The sequence below is a fragment of the Pseudophryne corroboree genome, chromosome 6 (genome assembly GCF_028390025.1).
Source record: "Pseudophryne corroboree isolate aPseCor3 chromosome 6, aPseCor3.hap2, whole genome shotgun sequence".
Classification (NCBI taxonomy): Eukaryota; Metazoa; Chordata; class Amphibia; order Anura; family Myobatrachidae; genus Pseudophryne; species Pseudophryne corroboree.
The window spans coordinates 272,942,800-272,968,646 of NC_086449.1; the positions used below are offsets into that span (position 1 = coordinate 272,942,800).

The 25,847-nt window shown below is 45.2% G+C and overlaps 1 protein-coding gene across 6 annotated transcripts in view; it reads left to right on the top strand.

The window, feature by feature from the left end:
• CEP152 (centrosomal protein 152) overlaps positions 1-25,847 on the top strand; it is a 260,473-nt gene that overhangs the window by 228,854 nt on the left and 5,772 nt on the right. For all 6 annotated transcript variants that reach the window (XM_063926048.1, XM_063926043.1, XM_063926046.1 and 3 more), the window contains 2 exons: positions 11,626-11,716; positions 11,902-12,005. In XM_063926048.1, the coding sequence (XP_063782118.1) occupies positions 11,626-11,716; positions 11,902-12,005 (195 nt within the window). The remainder of the gene's footprint in view (positions 1-11,625; positions 11,717-11,901; positions 12,006-25,847) is intronic.

The following is a 25,847-nucleotide window of genomic DNA, read 5'->3' on the forward strand; positions in this document are numbered from 1 at the left end:
CCAAACAGTCGCTGACGCGGCTGCCACCTAGAGTGCAGCGCTAGGCTGTAGGGATCAAGGCTCCAGGGGTTGAGGCCACGATCCTTAGGGTTAATGTCAGCAGTGAGGAGTCAGACGCTCCCCTGGTTGCTCCTCTCCCCAGTTCATGACCAGTATTTTCCTTCGAGTCTCCCGCCATGAACTGATCTCCCGGTTCCGTCTGAGACGCTGTGTATCTAAGGGGACCCAGTCGCAGCATAGGCGGCTGTGTGACTGGTGTCAGTGTTCACTTGGGCATCTGTGTTCACTGTAGGTTCACGGGGCTAGGGTGTACACTATTAGTGTCTGGATCCACTCAGCGTTTCCTAATGTATTGATCGATCCTGGAAGCGGGATGAGTCTCCCTGTGTCCCACTCTACTGAGCACAGGTAGCACAGCATTAAGTCTCTATCTACCTTTGAGTGCGAATAGTTGGATAAGTGCCTAATGCATATGAGTCTGATAATTGTTACTGTTGTTTTCTTTCACTTTGCGACTGAATACAGTTAAATCTTATATAAGGTAATGCAGTAATATGTTTCTCCTACGTACTTGAAATGTATTTGTAGTTGATTATGTGCTCATATTGCTTATTATACTAATGTATAGCCTGTGACGGATTGCTAGCGTGATTGCTGATTTTACAATAATTCTGTCAGTCTTCTGTGTATTCCGATTCTCAATGCTGGTACAAAGCAGGGTAGGGTCAGATTGTATGTCATGTTAACAAAATTTAACGTGATTACAGTCACAAATTGTGTAATTATTTGTCATGTCTAAGCGACAAGGATGAGGAAAATACACTCACAGCAGCACCAACACTCATGTCATGTTTGTCTAGCAAAGCTGGGTTAACTTCTCAGGATCTGGTTCAGAATGGTTTGTGTGCAAATTGTTTTAGCTTTCACCAAAGTCTCTTGAAAAATCCAAGGCAGACACAGGTACAAGTGGATCCCCCATGGGTAACTTTTGCACAGACATTATCCAGTATAGCTGAGCGGATAATTCCAACTTCTGTACCAGGGATAGCTTACACTATTAACCCTAACATGCAGCATTCCACCTGGGGTTTATTACATCCAGCAGGGAAAGCAGCAGCCTCTCAACAAAAACAGGCTCAAAGGCCGGTGGTAAGTAAATCACATAGACATGAAACAACATCTTCACAGTCTACACATGTTTCAGATGAGGTTTCGTCGGAGATGGAGACTCATAACCCTCTGGTTCTGCATACAGAGATGAGGAGGAAGGTCTCAGCTCAGTGGACATATCTGAGTTAATTAATGCAATAAAAGCCATTCTATCCTTAGAAGCAGCAGCAAAGCCTGTGTTAAAATCTAAGGCACCTGTGTTTAAACGTCCCGAAACAGTCAGGAATGCGTTTCTTTGGTCAGAACAGCTGACGGAAATTATGCAAGAGGCTTTGGTTATGCCCAGTAAGTTTAGAATTCCAAGGAACTTAAATTCCAATTATCCTCTTCCAGCTGAGGACTGTTTAAAAAGGGAGATGGTTTCCAAAGTAGATACGCATGTCATCCGATTAGTGCGAAAGTCTACATTACCTCTGCCTTCAACATCATTAAATGATGTCACGGATAGGAGAGTTGATGGTTTTCTAAGAAACATTTTCTCCTTGTCTGGGGCAATCATAAGACGAGCCGTGGCTTCAGCCTGGATGTCGAAAGCAGTAGCTGCCTGGGCTGATGCATTGGAGGAGGATCTTTCAATGGCATCTAGAGAGCAAAAATCCAATATTGCACATCTCAAACAGACGGCAATGTTTTTGGAAGAAGCAGTCTTGGATATGGGTACAATTGCCTCTCAGGCATCAGCTTCAGCAGTAGCCGCTCACAGAGCAGTTTGGCTATGTACATGGAAAGCTGATACAGAATCCAAAAAGGTTTTGGAGTCTTTGCCTTTTACTGGAGATAATCTTTTTGGTAAAGAATGAAACCGTATTTTGGAGTCAGAAGCAGACTCCAAGAAAGTGAAGTTTCCTTCCACACACAAATTCAAGCCTTAATTTCCAGGAAAAGGAAAAGGTGATGGCAAACAGTCCCAATACAACAAGTCTGGTAAGACTAAAAAGCATTGTGCTACCAGAGGACCGGCTTCCAAATCAAAAGATAAGCCATCAGATTGATGGTGCGGCCCTCCACCTGGGGGCCCCCAGGTTGGGAGTCCGACTTCTTCATTTTGCACAGATCTGGCAACAGTCTACCACAGATGCCTGGGTGCAAGAAGTGGTATCTCACAGTTATGCACTTACTTTCAAGAAAAAACCTTCTCAAAGGTTTTTTTTTGTACCAGCCCGTCTTCAGTGGAAATGAATGCCAGGGCTTTGCAAGAGGCAGTTCAGAAATTGCTTCAGTCAGGAGTAGTCATTCCAGTTCCTCCTGCACAACGAGGACAGGATTTTTACTCCAACTTGTTTCTAGTCCAGAAGCCAAATGGGTCGTTCCGGCCCATACTCAAATCTCAAAGTGCTGAACAAGTACATTTGTGTGCCTCATTTCATATAGAGACTTTACGTTCTATCATTTTGGCCATGAAGCCAGGGGATTTTACGGTATCCCTGGATATCCAGGATGCTTACCTACATGTTCCTATAGCACTGTCCCTTCAGCGCTATCTCAGGTTCACTATCCTCCAACAGCATTTTCAGTTCCAGGCCCTTCCATTTGTATTGGCCACAGCCCCCAGAGTATTCACCAAGATTGTGGTGGTAATGGCAGCTTATCTCCGCCAGCAGGGGATAAGAATTTTTCCATACCTCGACCTGGCACAGTCTCGGGAATTGCTTCTATGTCATCTGCAACAAATAATAGCTTGTTTGCAGAAGCACGGTTGGCTCATAAATTGGATAAAGTCGTTTCTGGTTCCGTCACAGCAGATGACTCACTTGGGGGCTGTATTGGATTCGAGCCTTCAGAGAGTAACCTTACCTCTGAACAAAATATCCAAAGTTCAGTCAAGGATTCAGGAGCTGCTAAACAGTTGAAAGGTATACATTCACGCAGCAATGCGTGCGATGGGATTGATGGTGTCAACATTCGACATGGTAGAGTTTGCTCTGTTTCACTCGTTGCCTCTGCAACGTCTGATCCTTAACCAAATGGAATGGTTTTCATCAGACAATAAAACTGCAGACTATGATCCTTACTTTGGAAGTAAGAAGGTCATTAGCATGGTGGCTACAGATATCCCATCTGGACAAAGGAAGACCCTTTTGGATATCAGATAGGGGACACAAAAAGGATAGAGAAGATTGTCTCTTGGTTGGCGCACAAAAGGAAGAAAAAATTAATCAATATGTTGGGGGTGCCGCCATAGACAATAAATTGAGGACACAAAAAGGATAGAGAAGATTGTCTCTTGGTTGGCGCACAAAAGGAAGAAAAAATTAATCAATATGTTGGGGGTGCCGCCATAGACAATAAATTGAGGACACAAAAAGGATAGAGAAGATTGTCTCTTGGTTGGCGCACAAAAGGAAGAAAAAATGTATCAATATGTTGGGGTTGCCGCCATAGACAATAAATTGACACAAAAAGGATAGAGAAGATTTGTCTCTTGGTTGGCGCACAAAAAGAAGAAAAAAATAATCAATATGTTGGGTGTGCCGCCATAGACAATAAATTGAGGACACAAAAAGGATAGAGAAGATTGTCTCTTGGTTGGCGCACAAAAGGAAGAAAAAATGTATCAATATGTTCGGGGTGCCGCCATAGACAATAAATTGAGGACACAAAAAGGATAGAGAAGATTGTCTCTTGGTTGGCGCACAAAAGGAAGAAAAAATTAATCAATATGTTGGGGGTGCCGCCATAGACAATAAATTGAGGACACAAAAAGGATAGAGAAGATTGGGGCAGATGTATTAACCTGGAGAAGGCATAAGGAAGTGATAAACCAGTGATATGTGCAAGGTGATAAAGGCACCAGCCAATCAGCTCCAATATGTAAATTAACAATTATGATCTGATTGGCTGGTGCGTTATCACCTTGCACATATCACTGGTTTATCACTTCCTTATGCCTTCTCCAGGTTAATACATCTGCCCCATTGTCTCTTGGTTGGCGCACAAAAGGAAGAAAAAAATAATCAATATGTTGGGTGTGCCGCCATAGACAATAAATTGAGGACACAAAAAGGATAGAGAAGATTGTCTCTTGGTTGGCGCACAAAAGGAAGAAAAAATGAATCAATATGTTGGGGGTGCCGCCATAGACAATAAATTGAGGACACAAAAAGGATAGAGTGAAAGTGAATTAACATTATAATATATGTATTAATGGGGTTTATGTTATATCAGAAAGAACATTTATTGACCTTTTGACTAGTGCAGAAGTTTTTCCCCTCCCCTTTTCCCTTACTTGTTGGGATATCAGATTGGGAAATTCTGACAATGAATGCCAGCCTTCAGGTCTGGGGAGCGGTGTCAGGAAGGATTTGTTTCCAGGGGCAGTGGACCAAGGAAGAAAGTTGCCTGCCAATAAATATATTGGAACTTCGGGCCATATACATGGCACTGATTCAGGCAAAGGACATTCTTCAGGGGAAACCAGTTCAGATCCGCTCGGACAATGCGATGGCAGTAGCGTACCTCAACCATCAGGGAGGAACTCGCAGCCAAAAAGCACTGAAGGAGGTAAGTCGCACGTTAAAGTGGGCAGAACTTAATCATCCAGCCTTGTCCGCAGTGTTCGTTCCGGGAGTCCTAAACTGGGAAGCGGATTTTCTCAGTCGACACGCCATTCATGCAAACAAATGGGCTTTACACTCCAAGGTCTTCCAAACCCTGGTAGACAAGTGGGGGTTGCCGGAGATAGATCTCATGGCGTCCCGTCAGAACAACAAAGTTCCTGCATACAGAGCGATATTTGTGGATGCCCGGTCAGTGAGATGGGATTTTCATCTGGCCTATATGTTTCCGCCAATCACCCTATTACCCAGGCTGATGAGAGAGGCAAAACATGGAAGGGGTGCCGTGATACTAATAGCTCCGGCTTTGCCCAGAAGACATTGGTACACAGATCTGCAGAGGATGTCGATGGATGCTCCATTCCTACTCCCTCAACGTCCAGATCTACGGTCTCAAGGTCCTTGTCACACACACCTGGATCGACTGTCTTTGACGGCGTGGCTCTTGAGACTTCCATCCTGAAGGCAAGGGGATTCTCACAAGAGGTAATTCAAACAATACTAAGAGCAAGGAAATCTTCAGCTCGCATTTATCACCGAATATGGCAAGCCTTTATTCAATGGTGCGATGATCATAAATTTGACCCTAGATCTATCAGAGTTTCCAGGGTCTTAGCATTCCTTCAGGCAGGAATAGATAAAGATTTAAGGGTGGCTTCCTTGAGAGTGCAAGTGTCAGCATTGACTATATGGTTGCAAAAGAAAATTGCTAACTTATAGGATGTTCGCACTTTTATTCAGGGAATGCTGCGCATTCAACCTCCTTTTGTTCCACCTACAGTGCCTTGGGATTTAAGTTAGTCCTAAAGGCCCTTCAGGTTGACCCATTTAAACCACTTAAAAGAGTGGATCTTAAATGGTTGACCGCTAAAGTTCTCTTTCTACTGGCCATGGGTTCAGCTAGAAGAGTTTCAGATTTAGGGACATTGATTGTTATGTCGTCCTCCATTTCTGATTTTCTTTTTTTATCCAGATAGAGCAGTTTTCAGAACTAAATCTGGGTAGCTTCCTAAGCTGGTGTCTAAATTCCACCTTAACGAAGAAATTGTAGGTCCGGCCCCTGGAAGGCTGGGACTTTCTGTGGGAGATGCATCGTTGAACGTAGTCCGTGCCTTAAGGATCTACGTGGATCGTACCAGTGCCATCGGAAAGACAGATTCTCTTTTCGTTCTCTACGGATTTCACAAGAGAGTATGGCCTGCTGACAAACAGACCCTGTCAAGGTAGCTTCGGATGACTATTTCAGATGCATATTCTCAAGCGGATCTCCCTGTTCCGGCTAATGTCTCTGTTTAGTCTACTTGTAAGGTAGGTCCATCATGGGCAGCATAACGTGGTGGTTCAGCAGAACATATATGAAAGGCAGCCACATGGTCTTACATCAACACATTCATTAGACGTGCCTTTGATACCTCTGCCTCTCAGGACGCTGAATTCGGGCGAAGGATTCTCCTATCCAATCATGAGCGTCCCCACCACTAAATTTGCTTTGGGACATCCCAATGTTTATCCTGTGGATAACCTTTAGAGTTATCAACGGTAAGTCTACCATAACGATTTTTTTTTTTTCTGAGCAATGACCTTTGTTTCAACACTCTTAGCGGTGTTTATACTGGAAATTTGCAAACTGACTTCCCCTGCAGAACCACGTTTCTCCTGGGTGAGTAGTCTCTCAATCTAGTGGAACTCGAACAGTTAGGGTGGAGTGAGGACTTCGGCCTGTGAAATTCATAACCTCTCATCACACCTTTTAACAGTTTTGCATGGGATCCAGGTATCTGATCGCTTACGCAGTGGATGCCATGGCTAATCCATGGAATTTTCCACTGTTCCCAATGTTACCGATGTTTGTTCTCAGGCGCGTCGGGGATTAGCAGATGTTTGTAATCCTATTGACTCCAGACTAGCCACGCAGGTCGTGATACGCAGACATTCTCAGACATTCTTCCCATCGGGGGCTCCACCCAGCATCCGTGTCCTCCGAGAACAAGGACACATTGGTGAGGGTGCTGGGAGATGGGACGTGCGCATTGGCGGTTAGTGTTGCTGTGATATTGGCACAGTTCGGCTCGGTCACCGTGCAGACTGGAGTGCACAGATCCCTCCCCCTGAATACAAGAAGGGCATGCTGTCCGGACGAGTACAATCGTCTGAGCACATTACAGAGTGGTTCTCCTGTGTCCACTCTGTTCTGTGTACCCTCTGGGAGCTGTAAAAAAAAAAAAAATCTGTGGTGCCTGCGAGTGGGGGCAGAAACTGGGAGCTGTTAAAATAAATTATTAGCATCCAAAAAGCAATTGGGCAGAAACTGGGAACTGTTTAAAAACATTGTGTCCAAAAAAGCTACTGCCAGTGTCTGGGTACTGTATAAAAACTTATTACCCCACCCTGCTACTTCTTGATGTCATCTGGCTGGAAAATATTTCTGGGGAGAACACTGCCATACTATGCTACAAGCTTGGACACCAGTTTCATCTCACTCTTTTCTCTGATTTTGGAAACGCTATAACTTGTGGTGTAAACGGAAAGGTTTATACTTCTAGATTTTGCCTCTTTCGTTTCTTGACCTCCCTTCAGGGGGGTTTAGAGGCTCGTTTACAGCTTCATTTTTGTAAGATTTCGGCACTCTCAATTTATTTTCAGCTATGTTTGGCTTTTTTTTTTTTTTTTTTTTTTTTACCTGAATGTCCAAACCTTTTTTTACTGGGTGTGGTGTTTATTCAATCACCGTTTTGTCTGCCGGTGGCATTGTAAAATTTTAATCTGGTTCTATCTGCTCTCACACAGACTCCATTTCAGCTCTTGCGTTCAGTGGGTCTTCGATTTGTTATTTGGGAACCGGTTTTCCTCGTGACTATTATTGCCTCAACTTGGCGTGTTTCCAAGTTAGCAGTTTTATCTTGAAGCACCTTTTCTCATCTTCCATAAGGACAAAGTGGTTCTCCGTACGGTACCTATGTTCCAGCCAAAACTTGTTTTGGTGTTCCACTTAAACCAGGAAATTGTTCTTTCCAGTTTTTCCTCCTTTGACGACTTCCCAAGACCGAAATATTCTAGCTCTGCTGCTTATAGCTGAGCTCTGAGGATTTATTTGGTTATAACGCACATATAACGGCGGTTTGACAGCTGCTACGCAGGCGTGTTACTCCACTCTATATCACTCAAGCCTATTCTAGTGTAGGTTGACTAACCTCACACTGGGGGTCAATGCATTCTGCTAGAGCTGTGGCTACCTCCTGGGCAGCATGACAAGGGGCTTCAACAGAACAAGTCCTCTGTCCACATGTTATCAGAGTTTTTGCAACCGGCAGCACCTGCTATGGGCGTACAATTCTCTGGTCAAGGAAGCCGGAGCATTCCCTGCCCTGGGAGTGATGTTGAACGTCCCATGGTCGGGATGTAGTTATGTGACCGGCAGTCTCATTATCAACGACTACATCCTGCCCCCCTCTAAATTCCGACAGTCGGGACTATTCCCAATCGTGGGTGTCCACGACACCCGCCATCGAGCCTGCAAGTGGCTTGTTGCGCCCCTCGCCCTCCGCCGACATTCCACCACCAAGATCCTGCGGTCAGTATGCTGACCGCCGGGATTCCCAGCGGTGGTGACGCATACCCAACCCCCATGGTCCAGTGTTCCCCAGCCTTACTGCAAGAGTAAATAGGATTTTTGGTCATTTACCATTTAATCCTTTTCTCTTAAAGCAGGCTAGGGAACACTGGACCACGGGGTTGCAGGCTGGGGCTAGAGCTGGCACTTAAACTGTGTCTTTTTAAAAGTAAGCTCCTTTCTGCTGCAAACCCATCTTGTCAGTGCTTCTTTAAGAGTTCGGAATGGAGTAGCAGTGACCCAGTGAAACTGTTAGAACAATAAAACAAACCAGTAGGGAAAAGATAGTAAGCACAACTGAGAGTAAGGAAGGGAAGGGTCAGTGTATCCCAGCCTGCTTAAGAGAAAATGATTTATTTATTAGCAGTTTCTTATATAGCGCAGCATGTTAAGTTGTGCTTTACAGTTAGAACAACAGTTATAAAACACAACTGGGCAAAGACACAGACAGACAGAGGTAGGAAGGCCCTGCTCGCAAGTTTACAATCTATAGATTCAACACAAATTGGCAAAAAATTGTTCTCTTTTCCATTTTGCGTTATTACAGATGCATTTTAAAACTGACCTTTTCAAAAATCACACTAAATACCCCCGTAAAACATTAATCGTGCAGTCATCCATTTACTTACTGTATTTAATTAAATTTTTCGTTTCCCCATTACGAAGCTTTAAATCACAGTGGTAGAAGTGGAACAGCACTGTCATGCTGCATTTCTTTGCATGTAAGAACACCTTTGGTTAAAGGTATTTGGAGCTTGCGCTCACACAATTTTACCTCTATTTACTTTTTTGTTTTTTTTATCAGGTACAGTAATAGCACCATAGTATTCATATTAGCAAAATTTCTAGGAATTACATAGTCCGTATATAATGTCTGTTGCTCATGTACGTATAGAAATTAGTGATAAGCGATCCGAACCCCCCCGAATTTCACCCATTTTACACGGGTTCGAGGCAGACTCAGATCCTCCCGCCTTGCTCGGTTAACCCGAGCGCGCCCGAACGTCATCATCCCGCGGTCGGATTCTCGCGAGATTCGTATTCTATATAAGGAGCCGCGCGTCGCCGCCATTTTTCACTCGTGCATTGGAGATGATCGTGAGAGGACGTGGCTGGCGTCCTCTCAGTTTCTATGTTCAGTGGGCTGCAAATTGTGCTGCAAATATCTGTGCTCAGTGTGCTGCAAATATCTGTGCTCAGTGTGCTGCAAGTGCAAATATGTACGTTCTCTGCCTGAAAAACGCTCCATATCTGACTGTGCTCAGTGTGCTGCAAATATCTGTGCTCAGTGTGCTAATTGCTTTATTGTGGGGACTGGGGACCAGCAGTATTATATAGTAGGAGGACAGTGCAGAGTTTTGCTGACCAGTGACCACCAGTATTATACGTTCTCTGCCTGAAAAACGCTCCATATCTGTGCTGCATTGTAGTATATAGTAGGAGGACAGTGCAGAATTTTGCTGACCACCAGTATAACTATATATATATATATAGCAGTACGGTACAGTAGTCCACTGCTTTACCTACCTCTGTGTCGTCAAGTATACTATCCATCCATACCTGTGGTGCATTTCAGTTTTGCCCAGTTTGCTGACCACCAGTATATAATATATAGCAGTACGGTACAGTAGGCCACTGCTCTACTTACCTCTGTGTCGTCAAGTATACTATCCATCCATACCTGTGGTGCATTTCAGTTTTGCACAGTTTTTCTGACCACCAGTATATAATATATAGCAGTACGGTACTGTAGGCCACTGCTCTACCTACCTCTGTGTCGTCAAGTATACTATCCATCCATACCTGTGGTGCATTTCAGTTTTGCACAGTTTGCTGACCACCAGTATATAATATATAGCAGTACGGTACAGTAGGCCACTGCTCTACCTACCTCTGTGTCGTCAAATATACTATCCATCCATACCTGTGGTGCATTTCAGTTGTGCGCAGTATATATAGTAGTAGGCCATTGCTATTGATATATTACTGGCATATAATTCCACACATTAAAAAATGGAGAACAAAAATGTGGAGGGTAAAATAGGGAAAGATCAAGATCCACTTCCACCTCGTGCTGAAGCTGCTGCCACTAGTCATGGCCGAGACGATGAAATGCCATCAACGTCGTCTGCCAAGGCCGATGCCCAATGTCATAGTAGAGAGCATGTAAAATCCAAAAAAATAAAGCTCAGTAAAATGACCCAAAAATCTAAATCAAAATAGTCCGAGGAGAAGCATAAACTTGCCAATGTGCCATTTACGACACGGAGTGGCAAAGAACGGCTGAGGGCCTGGCCTATGTTCAAGGCTAGTGGTTCAGCTTCACATGAGGATGGAAGCACTCATCCTCCTGCTAGAAAACTTAAGAGTTAAGATGGCAAAAGCACAGCAAAGAACTGTGCGTTCTTCTAAATCACAAATCCCCAAGGAGAGTCCAATTGTGTCGGTTGCGATGCCTGCACCTCTTTTTTTTTCTTTCATTTTTCTTTGCATTATGTGCTGTTTGGGGACTATTTTTGGAAGTGCCATCCTTTCTGACACTGCAGTGCCACTCCTAGATGGACCAGGTGTTTGTGTCGGCCACTTGGGTCGCTTAGCTTAGTCACACAGCTACCTCATTGCGCCTCTTTTTTTCTTTGCATCATGTGCTGTTTGGGGACTATTTTTTTGAAGTGCCATCCTGTCTGACACTGCAGTGCCACTCCTAGATGGGCCAGGTGTTTGTGTCGGCCACTTGGGTCGCTTAGCTTAGTCATCCAGCGACCTCGGTGCAAATTTTAGGACTAAAAACAATATTGTGAGGTGTTCAGAATAGACTGAAAATGAGTGGAAATTATGGTTATTGAGGTTAATAATACTATGGGATCAAAATGACCCCCAAATTCTATGATTTAAGCTGTTTTTGAGGGGTTTTTTGTAAAAAAAAAACACCCGAATCCGACAAATTTTCAGGGAGGTTTTGCCAAAACACGTCCGAATCCAAAACACGGCCGCGGAACCGAATCCAAAACCAAAACACAAAACCCGAAAAATTTCCGGTGCACATCACTAAAGAAATGTCATACATTGGGCGGTATTCAATTGTTTGAAAAGTCAGTTGGGTGTCTGTCTTTTCCTATCTAATAGACAGGGAAAAAACAGACACCTAACCGACTTTTCAAACATTTGAATTCCTCCCATTGAATTTTTAAATATTGTTTTTTTCAGTTGCGTTTAGCTTCACTTCTTCCAGCCTTTTGTTTTTAAATGGAGCAGAAAAAATATAATTTTTGATTTACGTTTTTATTTCAGAGAATGAAACCATTATACAATCCCTAAGGAAAGAAAACACTGAACTGAACAAAAAGCTTGATAAAGTACCAAGTACCAAAATAGTAGAAAGGTAACTACTGCTTCAATATGTTAATCTGGTTATTTGCATGCTATTTATGTGATCTTGTGTATGTATTGCCTCCCTTTCTACAAGACAATCTATCTTCTTCCCCACAACCAAGTTTAAAGAAATCTTGACTAATTGGAGAATTCGCTGTTTCCTTCAGTACTTTATATTTCCTCTTGTTATTTTAGCTTTCAGCCAGAAGAGGGTTCTGAGAAGGGCTGTAGTCTGTGCAGAGGAAAGGCATTAGAAGAGATGCGTGCTCAGTATATTAAAGCTGTGGACAAAATAAAAAGTGAGTTTATTCACAAACAGGGTTTCTAAGGTTATATAACTAAAACAGGTACTGTAAAAAGGTTTCTGATCATCGCAATATGTCTCTGTAATAGGCACCTCTTTGAGCTTGTGCAGCTTTTTGCCATGGCTGAACAGTTCTCTGTTAAATAGTGGGCTTTGAGCCTGGCAATGGTTTCCATTTATGTGTTGTTCTCTGGTGGGCTTTATTATTACCCTGGTATTATTTTTCCTTATCCATTCCATGAAGCCTACATGATTGCGTGAACTCCCTGGGCAACTGAGCAGACAGAAGGTAAAGCATATATTGTGACTCCTTCCACAACTGAAAACGCAGCGAGTGTAAAGTGCAGTAGTATTTAACTTTTATTGTATTTGTGTGCTTACCTTTTACTGGAGAGTCCCAGGGACACACCTTCTGGAGTTCAAACTGCTGCTGCTGATCAGTGATCCAGAGGTCTGGAAGACGTGTGCTGTTCAGGTCTGGGGATGCCTTCAACTCTACATTCATATGCACTATAGGTATTGACTTTAAAATCAGAACTCCAGAAGGTGTCTTCTTTATGTATTTACTTTTTCATGTATGGAAGAATAACAAATTTCAACTGGAGAACATGAAAAGCAGTGACCGCTGTTGAGCTTAGACTTGATAGGGTCAGTGTATATTTTTCCCTTCTGATATGCAATCAGGTGCAGAGGTGGCTGGGAATGCTAGTTGCTACAGTCGTGTATAAAATATGGGAGCTGGCTTCTGGGCATTTCCTTGAGTGAGCACGCATCTGCATATTGGGGGTAATTCCAAGTTGATCGCAGCAGAATTTTTTTTAGCAGTTGGTCAAAACCATGTGCACTGCAGGGGAGGCAGATATAACATGTGCAGAGAGAGAGAGATTTGGGTGTGGTGAGTTCAATCTGCAATCTAAATTGCAGTGTAAAAATAAAGCAGCCAGTATTTACCCTGCACAGAAACAAAATAACCCACCCAAATCTAAAGGGGGGTACACACGGAGAGATCCGTGCTTAAAATCTAAGCAATCTTGCTAGATTGCTTAGATTTTAAGCACGGATCTGCCGTGTGTATGCCCTCCAGCGATAGCGATGCGCGGCCCCGCGCATCGCTATCGCCGATGCTAGATTGAGCTGCATGCAGGCTCAATCTAGCGGGTCGCTCACTTCACCGTTGTGTGAAGTGAGCGGCCCCCCGTCGGCTTTCCCTCTCGCTCAGCACATCGCGCTGTGCTGAGCGGGGTGAGAGATGTGTGCTGAGCGGTCTGTGTTAAGATCGCTCAGCACACATCTCTCCCGTGAGTACCCCCCTTAACTCTCTCTGCAAATGTTATATCTGCCCCCCCTGCAGTGCACATGGTTTTGCCCAACTGCTAAAAAATTTCCTGCTGCGATCAACTTGGAATTACCCCCATTGAGCGGTGTAGTAAGTTGCTTCTGCACCCCTTCAACAGCATTGATTGTGGATCTCTTCTGGAGACCAGAAATGCTAAAGAGCACCAGTTCTAGTTACTAGAAGTCCCTGTGTTTGGTGCTTTTATATTTTTAATATGGTATAATTAGGTATTTAGGGGTAAATGTATGAACCATCTATATGGCCTTGACAAAGCAGATGTGTAAAAAGCACGTAGGCGTTTCATGGTAGTGCTCTCACGCCAGCCTACCCACTGTGTTTAATGATTTAATGTTGCAATACACTATTTCTATGCGACACCCAATGTTACAATTACTTAAATATATCTCTGGCCTATTGAGGACAAAACCAAATGTTGATTTATTTCTACCAATAGTAACTCCTCTGTTGAAAGCAGTTCCATAGATAAAATTATGGGTGTCTACACATACATATGTTAATACAGGTTGAGTATCCCTTATCCAAAATGCTTGGGACCAGAAGTATTTTGGATATCGGATTTTTCCGTATTATGGAATAATTGCATACCATAATGAGATATCATGGCGATGGGACCTAAATCTAAGCACAGAATGCATTTATGTTACATATACACCTTATACACACAGCCTGAAGGCAATTTTAACCAATATTTTTTATAAATTTGTGCATTAAACAAAGTGTGGGTACATTCACACAAATCATTTATGTTTCATATACACCATATACACACAGCCTGAAGGTCATTTAATACAATATTTTTAATAACTTTGTGTATTAAACAAAGTTTGTGTACATTGAGCCATCAGAAAACAAAGGTTTCACTATCTCAGTCTCACTCCAAAAATTCCGTATTTCGGAATATTTGGATATGAGCTACTCAACCTGTACAATTACAAGCTACTAAATACCTAATTAATACACAGTGAGTTATTTTAAATATTTTTTTATTTTCACTTCATATTTATGCTCTCTATTTTTCACATTTGAAGGCAATTTGAACAATATTAATAAAAGTTATATTTTACATGTTTTCTCTACAAGTGGGCCAACTAAGAGACAATCATTTCTGTACATTGCTATTGTTACGCAAGCCCAGCAATCCTCTAGTCTCCTGCGTACTAAAGCTTCACCTTTAGCAGCCGCCTTTTCTAGGTGGATTAGGTCGTAATGTGGACAAGGGAACTATTGGAGGCTGGGCAAGTGCAAGGAAAATATGCTAGAGTCAACACCCACCTGGCTCAGAGTGGGTTAAAGCTGGACAGACAGGCACACACTAGACGAGGACTAGACAAAACTGGACTGGCAGGTACTGGTAAATAGCAGGAGTATAACACACATTGGGATCAGGACTGGATAAGACACATATATCAACTGGTACATAAATAACAAGGAATGATCCAGGCCAGTGGATGTTACTCCTGGCAACCACGGTAACAGACACAAAGGTGCAATACTACTGTTAAGAGATGATGGCAGTGGAAGGAATGCTAGGTACTTCGGGGGTGATTACTGTTTAATATCCAATGAATAATACAATGTACAGCGCAAAGGAATATGGTGCGCTATATAAGAAACTGTAAATAATTAAATATAATCTACACCTACCAATAGCACATGGAACAGAGACGCAAACAATTAACTGATTGCAGGAACAAACAATAGGGGTTCTGCAAAGCTGCAGCTGAGGAAGAAAGACCGTAAACATACAAAGCTAGGGTTCCACACAAAGGGGCATGGGACAGACAGTAGAGGTTCTGCCAGGCTGCAGCTGTGGAGGAATGGACCATAGATCCCTAACACAGATCTCTCCCAATAGGTGGATTGCCTACGGGCTGGGAGAGAACAAATAACGCGCAACAAAACAACAATAATGTGAGAGGCAGAAAGGGAAAACAAAGGACTAGTACTGGTACCAGAACAGGATTTAGCAAACTGGACTGGTAACGGGATGTCCTGGGGCTGGATGCAAATGTATAAACCAGCATCTGTGGCTAAGGCTGAGTAGCAAGGGCTCAAGCTGCAAAAGAAACTCCATGACCAGCATAAGATTCAGGAAAGGCTGCGTAATATTTGGAGCAATTCCCAATCAGAGCTGCCAGGGAGACCAGGCCCTCTGATGAGGAGACTCAAAGCACCTGTTCAGCTACCCGCATAGACAACACTCCTAATTATACTGCTGCTGAAGCTTAACACACAGGAACATGCAGGAATCTGAAATGAACTGGGAATGCAGGAAAACATGGCAAGCTGATCCAATAGAAACGGATCATAACAGCTATTTTCTATCTTTATTGTCCATGGCAGCTCCCCCTGTTGGTGAATAAGAATTTGCTTCAAGATAAAAATTGGGTATTTTCTGTAAATAATAAAACACAAAGTAATAAATTAGAACAATAGATTTACTAGTACAAAAGTTATCCATTTTCCTGTTCCACTGTCGCAGAGCAGCACAGGCTTCTATGCCAACCTCTTCTTTGTTCAGAAGGCGAAAGGTTCCTTCCAGCCAGTCCTCAAACTGAAGACCCTCAACAGGTACTTGCGGGTGCAGATAAAATTAGACCAGACGCTGTGCGCTAATCAGATAACAATAAATATGAAATAGTACTTCCCTCACAATTCCTCTGTCGTAGGATATACCATGTATTTCAGACAAATGGAATCCATATATGGGGAAAGAAATTTTTAAATATAGTGTAGTATGTTCTAAACAATACAATTTTAATACAGTCCGATAACAATTTCCAATAAAACCATTGTACACATGATATTGCAAACAAATGGTGATAGATGGAGAATTACCAGAGAATGGTATAATAAAAGTTTTAAATGGTGCCTTTAAACTGTGGCTCGCTGGTAAGTTTTTCGCAGAACAAACATCTTAATAAAAAGTGAAGGTGGAGGTTTACCAGATTTAAGCGGAGTATGTGCCTTTAAGTCGTCAACCAAGGGGAGATACCTGCTCTGGAACCTTTCTCCAAAGATCACAACACTCCGTCCGTATTGTGAATCTCCTTTCAGCAGTGATTTTCCGGTCATACAGTGCACTGTGCCCACGAGTGGCTCGTCAACTGGAAGAAGTCCTCGCTGGTCTCTGCTCGGAGCATGGTGCACCTGCGGGCGCTGCTGGACATACACAGCCAAAGACTGTTTCTGTCTCCAGAGAATGTCCTGAAACTTCAGAGCAGTATAAGATACTTCTTCTCTCGTCCAAGAGTGTCAATACACTTGGCGATGCAAGTACTAGGCCTCATGGTGTCGGAGTTCGACATGGTAGAGTACGCTTCATTTCATTCCCGCCCTCTATAGAGGTTAATCCTTTCCAAGTGGGATGGCAATCAGGTCTCAAATGATCTCCTTGACTATGGAGGTTCGTCTGTCACTGAGCTGGTGGCTACAGAACCAGCAGTTGAGCAGGGGCTGTCCCTTCTGGATTCCCAACTGGGTCCTCCTGACTCCGGATTCCAGTCTTAGGGGTTGGGGCGCAGTGCTGTTGCATCACTCTCTACAGGGTCGGTGGACCAGGGAGGAATCTCTCCTCCCGATTTAAATATTCTGGAATTGCGGGCTGTGTTCAATGCTTTGACTCTTGCCCTGCCTCTGATACAGAACAGGCCTGTTCAAGTACAATCAGACAACGCCACTACGGTGGCTTACATAAATCATCAAGACGGCACTCGAAGGCCGCATGGCAATGATGGAAGTGGCAAAAATCTTTTGTTGGGTGGAACGCCATCTGCCAGCAATATCGGCAGTGTTCATTCCGGGGGTCCTCAACTGGAAAGTGGACTTCCTCAGTCATCAGGACATGCACGCCGGAGAGTGGAGTCTTCATCCAGAAGTCTTTCAACTCCTAGTGGACAAGTGGGGCCTACCAGATGTAGACCTGATGGTATCTTGACAAAATGACAAAGTTCCGGTCTTCCGATCAAGAAGAAGGGATCCTCAAGCAGCGTTCGTGGACGCACTGGCAATTCCATGGAACTTTCAGCTGCCCTATGTGTTCCCGCCAGTTTCACTCCTGCCCAGGGTACTATGGAAGTTCAAGCAAGAAGGAGGAATACTACTTCTAGTCACTCCAGCGTGGCCCAGACAACATTGGTTCTCAGACCTGCAGGGTTTATTGATAGAGCATCCTTCTACTTCCTCAACGCCCAGACCTCCTCGTTCAGGGCCCTTGTGTCTACCCGGATCTGGCCAGACTGGCTTTGACGGCGTGGCTCTTGAAGCTTCACTCCTGAAGGCCAAAGGATTCTCTGAGACGATTATCCAAATTATGCTAAAGGCCCGCAAACCGGCTTCTGTACAGATTTATTATAGGGTCTGGAATTCTTACTTCACCTGGTGTGCTGCTAAGAATTACGATGCTTACAAGTTTAGTACTTCCAGACTTCTGGCTTTTTTGCAACAAGTATAAAGGGGAGGGGTCCTGGGGTGCACACCGGTAATGAGAGGTGCGACCCTGCGGAGACCTTTCAGTAGTACTGCATACAAAGACCAAGGTTGCAGGTGCACAATTCAAACACTACCAATTTATTAATAATAATCATAAAATGTTGCATTTTAAGCGAGGTTCTTCGCATAGTTATGACTATAAGTAACGGCTTGCCCACCGCGTCCAGGTGACCTCATTAGTCGGGCAAGTCCCTAACATTTTGGGAGGGGTAGAAATCTAGGGCACAGGACACCCCAAAATGAAGCAGCTGGGTGACCCCAGGGCAACACTAAAGTGAAAAATATACAGGGTATAGTGAAAAAAGTGAAGATAGGTTAGTGAGAGAGGCTGCTGAAAACAGCAGGGTTAAATTAGTGAGAGGTAACGAGGAGAGAAATAAAGTAGTTAGAAGTGAAGGTGGGAAATTAGTTACATTGAAACAAAACACGATAGGGATGAAAGTAAATATGAAAATAAGTGCTAATCTGTGTTGCTTGTGAGGCCAAACAGCCACAGCAGTCATGGGAGACCCACGCCCCAGAAATCCACCCCCACCCCCCATCTGATAATCCGATATACATTTGTGCAGGACTCACCTTCCTCTGCATGCAGTCTAAGAAATGTCAGGAACCTAATTAAAACCAATACATAGGACAGGTAGGCATGGGTGCTACCACCAGGCAGAAAGGGGTCTCTGGCCTTCTATTGTGTATGTAAATACACAGAATTAGTTATACAGGGTGGGGTCCTGGGGTGCACACCGGTAATGAGAGGTGCGACCATGCGGAGATCTTTCAGTAGTACTGCATACAAAGACAACTGTTGCAACAAGGCCTGGATTTAGGACTTCGTCTGGCCTCCCTCAAGGTTCACATATCTTCCTTGTCGGTGTGGTTTCAGAGAAAAATTGTGTCTATTCCTGACGTTCATACATTCACTCAGGGTGTATTGCGGATTCAGCCTCCCTATGTCCCTCCTGTGGCTCCATGGGATCTGTCTGTTGTCCTGAATGCTCTGCAAGAGTTTCCATTTGAACCTCTTGAGTCGGTGGACCTTAAATGGCTTACGGCTAAGGTCCTTTTCTTATTGGCTATTTCCTCTGACAGAAGGGTATCGGACTTAAGCGCTTTGACCTGTCGTCCACCCTTTTTGAGATTTCATCGTGACCGTGCAGTTCTCCGAACTCGTCCCGGTTATTTGCCTAAGGTGGTGTCCTCTCTTTTCACCTTAAGCAAGAGATTGTGGTTCCGGCCTTCATCTCTTCTGACTTGTCCTCCAAGGAGCGGTCTTTGGATGTGGTAAGGGCTCTCTGTGTTTATGTGGAGAGGACTGCCTCTATCAGGAAGGCAGATACCCTTTTTGTACTTTTTGGTTTCCACAAACGTCCATGGCCTGCGAATAAGCAAACCTTGGCCAGATGGATTAGAATGGGGATTGCACAAGCTTATGTGCAGGCTGGGCTCCTGTCTCCTGTTGCTATTAAGGCACATTCTACTCGGTCTGTAGGACCTTCTTGGGTGGCGGGCCGTGGTGCGTCCGCAGAACAATTGTGCACGGCGGCTACGTGGTCCTCTGTGAACACGTTCATTAGGTTCTATGCCTTTGATACTTCCGCCTCCCAGGATGCTTCCTTTGGACGCCGGCTTCTCATACCCGCTAAGGTGCGTCCCCTCCCTTGAGGAACTGCTTTAGGACATCCCTGGTGTATTCCCTGTGGAACACAGTGTACCCAGCTGCAGAAAGGGAGATTTATGGTAGACTTACCATGGTTAAATCTCTTTCTGCGAGGTACACTGGGTTCCACAGGGCATCCACCCTGATGCACTTAGCTTCTTTGGGTTGGTATGGCATTAGCCGCTAGTCCCTTCTGATGTGAGAACATGGTTCTATGTGACTAACATCTGCCTTCTCTTTTACCTACTTCTGCATTGGACTGGTTAACTAAAACTGAGCTCACAGTGCCTGGAGGCGGGGTTATATAGAGGAGGCCCCGCAATGCATTCTGGGACAGTCTAAAGCTTTAGCCTGTTGGTGCCTCTGGATTGAGATACATCTCTACACCCCGATGTATTCCCTGTGGAACCCAGTGTACCTCGCAGAAAGAGATTTAACCATGGTAAATCTACCATTAATCCTAATTTCTCTATCGTCCTAGTGGATGCTGGGGTTCCTGAAAGGACCATGGGGAATAGCGGCTCCGCAGGAGACAGGGCACAAAAAGTAAAGCTTTTTCCGATCAGGTGGTGTGCACTGGCTCCTCCCCCTATGACCCTCCTCCAGACTCCAGTTAGATTTTTGTGCCCGGCCGAGAAGGGTGCAATCTAGGTGGCTCTCCTAAAGAGCTGCTTAGAAAAAGTTTAGCTAGGTTTTTTATTTTACAGTGATTCCTGCTGGCAACAGGATCACTGCAGCGAGGGACTGAGGGGAGAAGGAGTCAACTCACCTGCGTGCAGGATGGATTGGCTTCTTGGCTACTGGACATCAAGCTCCAGAGGGACGATCACAGGTACAGCCTGGATGGTCACCGGAGCCACGCCGCCGGCCCCCTTGCAGATGCTGAAGTCAGAAGAGGTCCAGAATCGGCGGCTGAAGACTCCTGCAGTCTTCAAAAGGTAGCGCACAGCACTGCAGCTGTGCGCCATTTTCCTCTCAGCACACTTCACACGGCAGTCACTGAGGGTGCAGGGCGCTGGGAGGGGGGCGCCCTGGGAGGCAAATGATTACCTATAAAGGCTAAAAATACCTCACATATAGCCCTAGAGGCTATATGGAGATATTTAACCCCTGCCTAATTTTTCTAAATAGCGGGAGACGAGCCCGCCAGAAAAGGGGCGGGGCCTATCTCCTCAGCACACGGCGCCATTTCCTCTCACAGCTCCGCTGGTCAGGACGGCTCCCAAGTCTCTCCCCTGCACTGCACTACAGAAACAGGGTAAAACAGAGAGGGGGGGGGCACATTTATGGCGATATTTTGATATAACAAAGCAGCTATAAGGGAGCACTTATTATAAGGCTATCCCTGATATATATATAGCGCTTTTGGTGTGTGCTGGCAAACTCTCCCTCTGTCTCCCCAAAGGGCTAGTGGGTCCTGTCTTCGTTAGGAGCATTCCCTGTGTGTCTGCTGTGTGTCGGTACGTGTGTGTCGACATGTATGAGGACGATATTGGTGTGGAGGCGGAGCAATTGCCAAATATGAGGATGTCACCCCCTAGGGAGTCGACACCAGAATGGATGCCTTTATTTATGGAACTACGGGATAGTGTCAACACGCTAAAGCAGTCGTTTGACGACATGAGGCGGCCGGACAATCAATTAGTGCCTGTCCAGGCGACTCAAACACCGTCAGGGGCTGTGAAACGCCCTTTGCCTCAGTCGGTCGACACAGACCCAGACACAGGCGATGACTCCAGTGGTGACGGTGACGAATCAACCGTATTTTCCAGTAGGGCCACACGTTATATGATTTTGGCAATGAAGGAGGCGTTACATTTAGCTGATACTACAGGTACCACTAAACAGGGTATTATGTGGGGTATGAAAAAACTACCTATAGTTTTTCCTGAATCAGAAGAATTAAATGACGTGTGTAATGAAGCGTGGGTTGCCCCTGATAAAAAGCTGATAATTTCAAAGAAATTATTGGCATTATACCCTTTCCCGCCAGAGGTTAGGGAGCGCTGGGAAACACCTCCTAGGGTGGACAAGGCGCTAACACGCTTATCTAAACAAGTGGCGTTACCCTCTCCTGAGACGGCCGCACTTAAAGATCCATCAGATAGGAGGATGGAAAATATCCAAAAAAGTATATACACACATGCAGGTGTTATACTACGACCAGCTGTAGCGACTGCCTGGATGGGCAGTGCTGGGGTAGTTTGGTCAGAGTCCCTGATTGAAAATATTGATACCCTGGACAGGGACAATATTTTACTGTCGTTAGAACAAATAAAGGATGCATTTCTTTATATGCGTGATGCACAGAGGGATATCTGCACACTGGCATCACGGGTAAGTGCTATGTCCATTTCGGCCAGAAGAGCTTTATGGACGCGACAGTGGACAGGCGATGCGGATTCAAAACGGCATATGGAAGTTTTGCCGTATAAAGGGGAGGAGTTATTTGGAGTCGGTCTATCAGATTTGGTGGCCACGGCTACAGCCGGGAAATCCACCTTTCTACCTCAAGTCACTCCCCAACAGAAAAAGGCACCGACTTTTCAACCGCAGCCCTTTCGTTCCTTTAAAAATAAGAGAGCAAAGGGCTATTCATATCTGCCACGAGGCAAAGGTCGAGGGAAGAGACAGCAACACGCAGCTCCTTCCCAGGAACAGAAGCCCTCCCCGGCTTCTACAAAAGCCTCAGCATGACGCTGGGGCTTCTCAAGCGGACTCGGGGACGGTGGGCGGTCGTCTCAAAAATTACAGCGCGCAGTGGGCTCACTCGCAGGTAGATCCCTGGATCCTGCAGATAATATCTCAAGGGTACAGGTTGGAATTAGAGACAGATCCACCTCGCCGTTTCCTGAAGTCTGCTTTACCAACGTCCCCCTCCGAAAGGGAGACGGTTTTGGAAGCCATTCACAAGCTGTACTCTCAGCAGGTGATAGTCAAGGTACCTCTTCTACAACAAGGGAAGGGGTATTATTCCACTCTTTTTGTGGTACCGAAGCCGGATGGCTCGGTAAGGCCTATTCTAAATCTGAAGTCCTTGAACCTGTACATAAAGAAGTTCAAGTTCAAAATGGAGTCACTCAGAGCAGTGATAGCGAACCTGGAAGAGGGGGACTTTATGGTATCCTTGGACATCAAGGATGCGTATCTCCACGTTCCAATTTACCCCTCACACCAGGGGTACCTCAGGTTCGTTGTACAAAACTGTCACTATCAGTTTCAGACGCTGCCGTTCGGATTGTCCACGGCACCTCGGATCTTTACAAAGGTAATGGCCGAGATGATGATTCTTCTTCGAAGAAAAGGCGTATTAATTATCCCATACTCCTAATAAGGGCGAGGTCCAGAGAACAGCTAGAGATGGGATTAGCACTGTCTCAAGAAGTGCTAAAACAGCACGGGGGGATTCTGAATATTCCAAAATCCCAGTTAATGCCGACAACTCGTCTGCTGTTCCTAGGGATGATTCTGGACACGGTTCAGAAAAAGGTTTTTCTCCCGGAGGAAAAAGCCAAGGAGTTATCCGAGCTTGTCAGGAACCTCCTAAAACCAGGAAAGGTGTCTGTACATCAATGCACAAGAGTCCTGGGAAAAATGGTGGCTTCTTACGAAGCAATTCCATTCGGCAGATTCCACGCAAGAATTTTCCAAAGGGATCTGTTGGACAAATGGTCAGGGTCGCATCTTCAGATGCACCTACGGATAACCCTGTCTCCAAGGACAAGGGTGTCTCTTCTGTGGTGGTTGCAGAGTCCTCATCTATTGGAGGGCCGCAGATTCGGCATACAGGATTGGATCCTGGTGACCACGGACGCCAGCCTGAGAGGCTGGGGAGCAGTCACACAAGGAAGAAACTTCCAGGGAGTATGGACAAGCCTGGAAACGTCTCTTCACATAAACATTCTGGAACTAAGAGCAATATACAATGCTCTAAGCCAGGCAGAACCTCTGCTTCAGGGAAAACCGGTGTTGATCCAGTCGGACAACATCACGGCAGTCGCCCATGTGAACAGACAGGGCGGCACAAGAAGCAGGAGTGCAATGGCAGAAGCTGCAAGGATTCTTCGCTGGGCAGAGAATCATGTGATAGCACTGTCAGCAGTGTTCATCCCGGGAGTGGACAACTGGGAAGCAGACTTCCTCAGCAGACACGATCTTCACCCGGGAGAGTGGGGACTTCATCCAGAAGTCTTCCACATGCTGGTAACCCGTTGGGAAAGACCAATGGTGGACATGATGGCGTCTCGCCTCAACAAAAAACTGGACAGGTATTGCGCCAGGTCAAGAGATCCGCAGGCAATAGCTGTGGACGCGCTGGTAACGCCTTGGGTGTACCAGTCGGTGTATGTGTTTCCTCCTCTGCCTCTCATACCAAAAGTATTGAGAATTATACGGCAAAGAGGCGTAAGAACGATACTAGTGGTTCCGGATTGGCCAAGAAGGACTTGGTACCCGGAACTTCAAGAGATGATCACGGAAGATCCGTGGCCTCTACCTCTAAGGAGGGACTTGCTTCAGCAGGGTCCCTGTCTGTTTCAAGACTTACCGCGGCTGCGTTTGACGGCATGGCGGTTGAACGCCGGATCCTAATGGAAAAAGGCATGCCGGAAGAAGTCATTCCTACTTTGATTAAAGCAAGGAAAGAAGTAACCGTGCAACATTATCACCGAATTTGGCGAAAATATGTTGCGTGGTGCGAAGATCGGAGTGCTCCGACGGAGGAATTTCAACTGGGTCGATTCCTACATTTCCTGCAATCAGGATTGTCTATGGGTCTCAAATTGGGATCTATTAAGGTTCAAATTTCGGCCCTGTCGATTTTCTTTCAAAAAGAATTGGCTTCAGTCCCTGAAGTCCAGACCTTTGTTAAGGGAGTGCTGCATATACAGCCCCCTGTGGTGCCTCCAGTGGCACTGTGGGATCTCAATGTAGTTTTGGATTTTCTAAAATCTCATTGGTTTGAACCACTAAATAAGGTGGATTTGAAATATCTCACTTGGAAAGTGACCATGCTTCTAGCCCTGGCTTCTGCCAGGAGAGTGTCAGAATTGGCAGCTTTATCTTACAAAAGCCCATATCTGATTTTCCATTCGGACAGGGCAGAACTGCGGACTCGTCCGCATTTTCTCCCTAAGGTGGTGTCAGCATTTCATCTGAACCAGCCTATTGTAGTGCCTGCGGCTACAAGTGACTTGGAGGACTCCAAGTTACTGGACGTTGTCAGAGCATTAAAAATATATATTGCAAGAACAGCTGGAGTCAGAAAATCTGACTCGTTGTTTATATTGTATGCACCCAACAAGATGGGTGCTCCTGCGTCTAAGCAGACGATTGCTCGTTGGATCTGTAGCACAATCCAACTTGCACATTCTGTGGCAGGCCTGCCACAGCCTAAATCTGTAAAGGCCCACTCCACAAGGAAGGTGGGCTCATCTTGGGCGGCTGCCCGAGGGGTCTCGGCATTACAACTTTGCCGAGCAGCTACGTGGTCAGGGGAGAACACGTTTGTAAAATTTTACAAATTTGATACTCTGGCTAAGGAGGACCTGGAGTTCTCTCATTCGGTGCTGCAGAGTCATCCGCACTCTCCCGCCCGTTTGGGAGCTTTGGTATAATCCCCATGGTCCTTTCAGGAACCCCAGCATCCACTAGGACGATAGAGAAAATAAGATTTTACTTACCGATAAATCTATTTCTCGGAGTCCGTAGTGGATGCTGGGCGCCCATCCCAAGTGCGGATTATCTGCATAAATTGTACATAGTTATTGTTAACTAATTCGGGTTATTGTTGAAGGAAGCCATCTTTCAGAGGCTCCGCTGTTATCATACTGTTAACTGGGTTTAGATCACAAGTTGTACGGTGTGATTGGTGTGGCTGGTATGAGTCTTACCCGGGATTCAAAATCCTCCCTTATTGTGTACGCTCGTCCGGGCACAGTACCTAACTGGAGTCTGGAGGAGGGTCATAGGGGGAGGAGCCAGTGCACACCACCTGATCGGAAAAAGCTTTACTTTTTGTGCCCTGTCTCCTGCGGAGCCGCTATTCCCCATGGTCCTTTCAGGAACCCCAGCATCCACTACGGACTCCGAGAAATAGATTTATCGGTAAGTAAAATCTTATTTTATTTATTTTTTCCTCCTGCTACTAATTCCTCTCCCTAAGCAACCAAGCATCTGACTTGCCTTTCTCATTGCTTTTTTGCCTTTAAGTCACTTGAAATAGTGACTCCTAAATACCTTTCCTCCGCAGTAGTTTCCATTATAGTACCCTTGATACTATATTTAGCCTTTGTGTTTCTAAGACCCAAGTGCACGATTTTGCATTTTTTAGCATT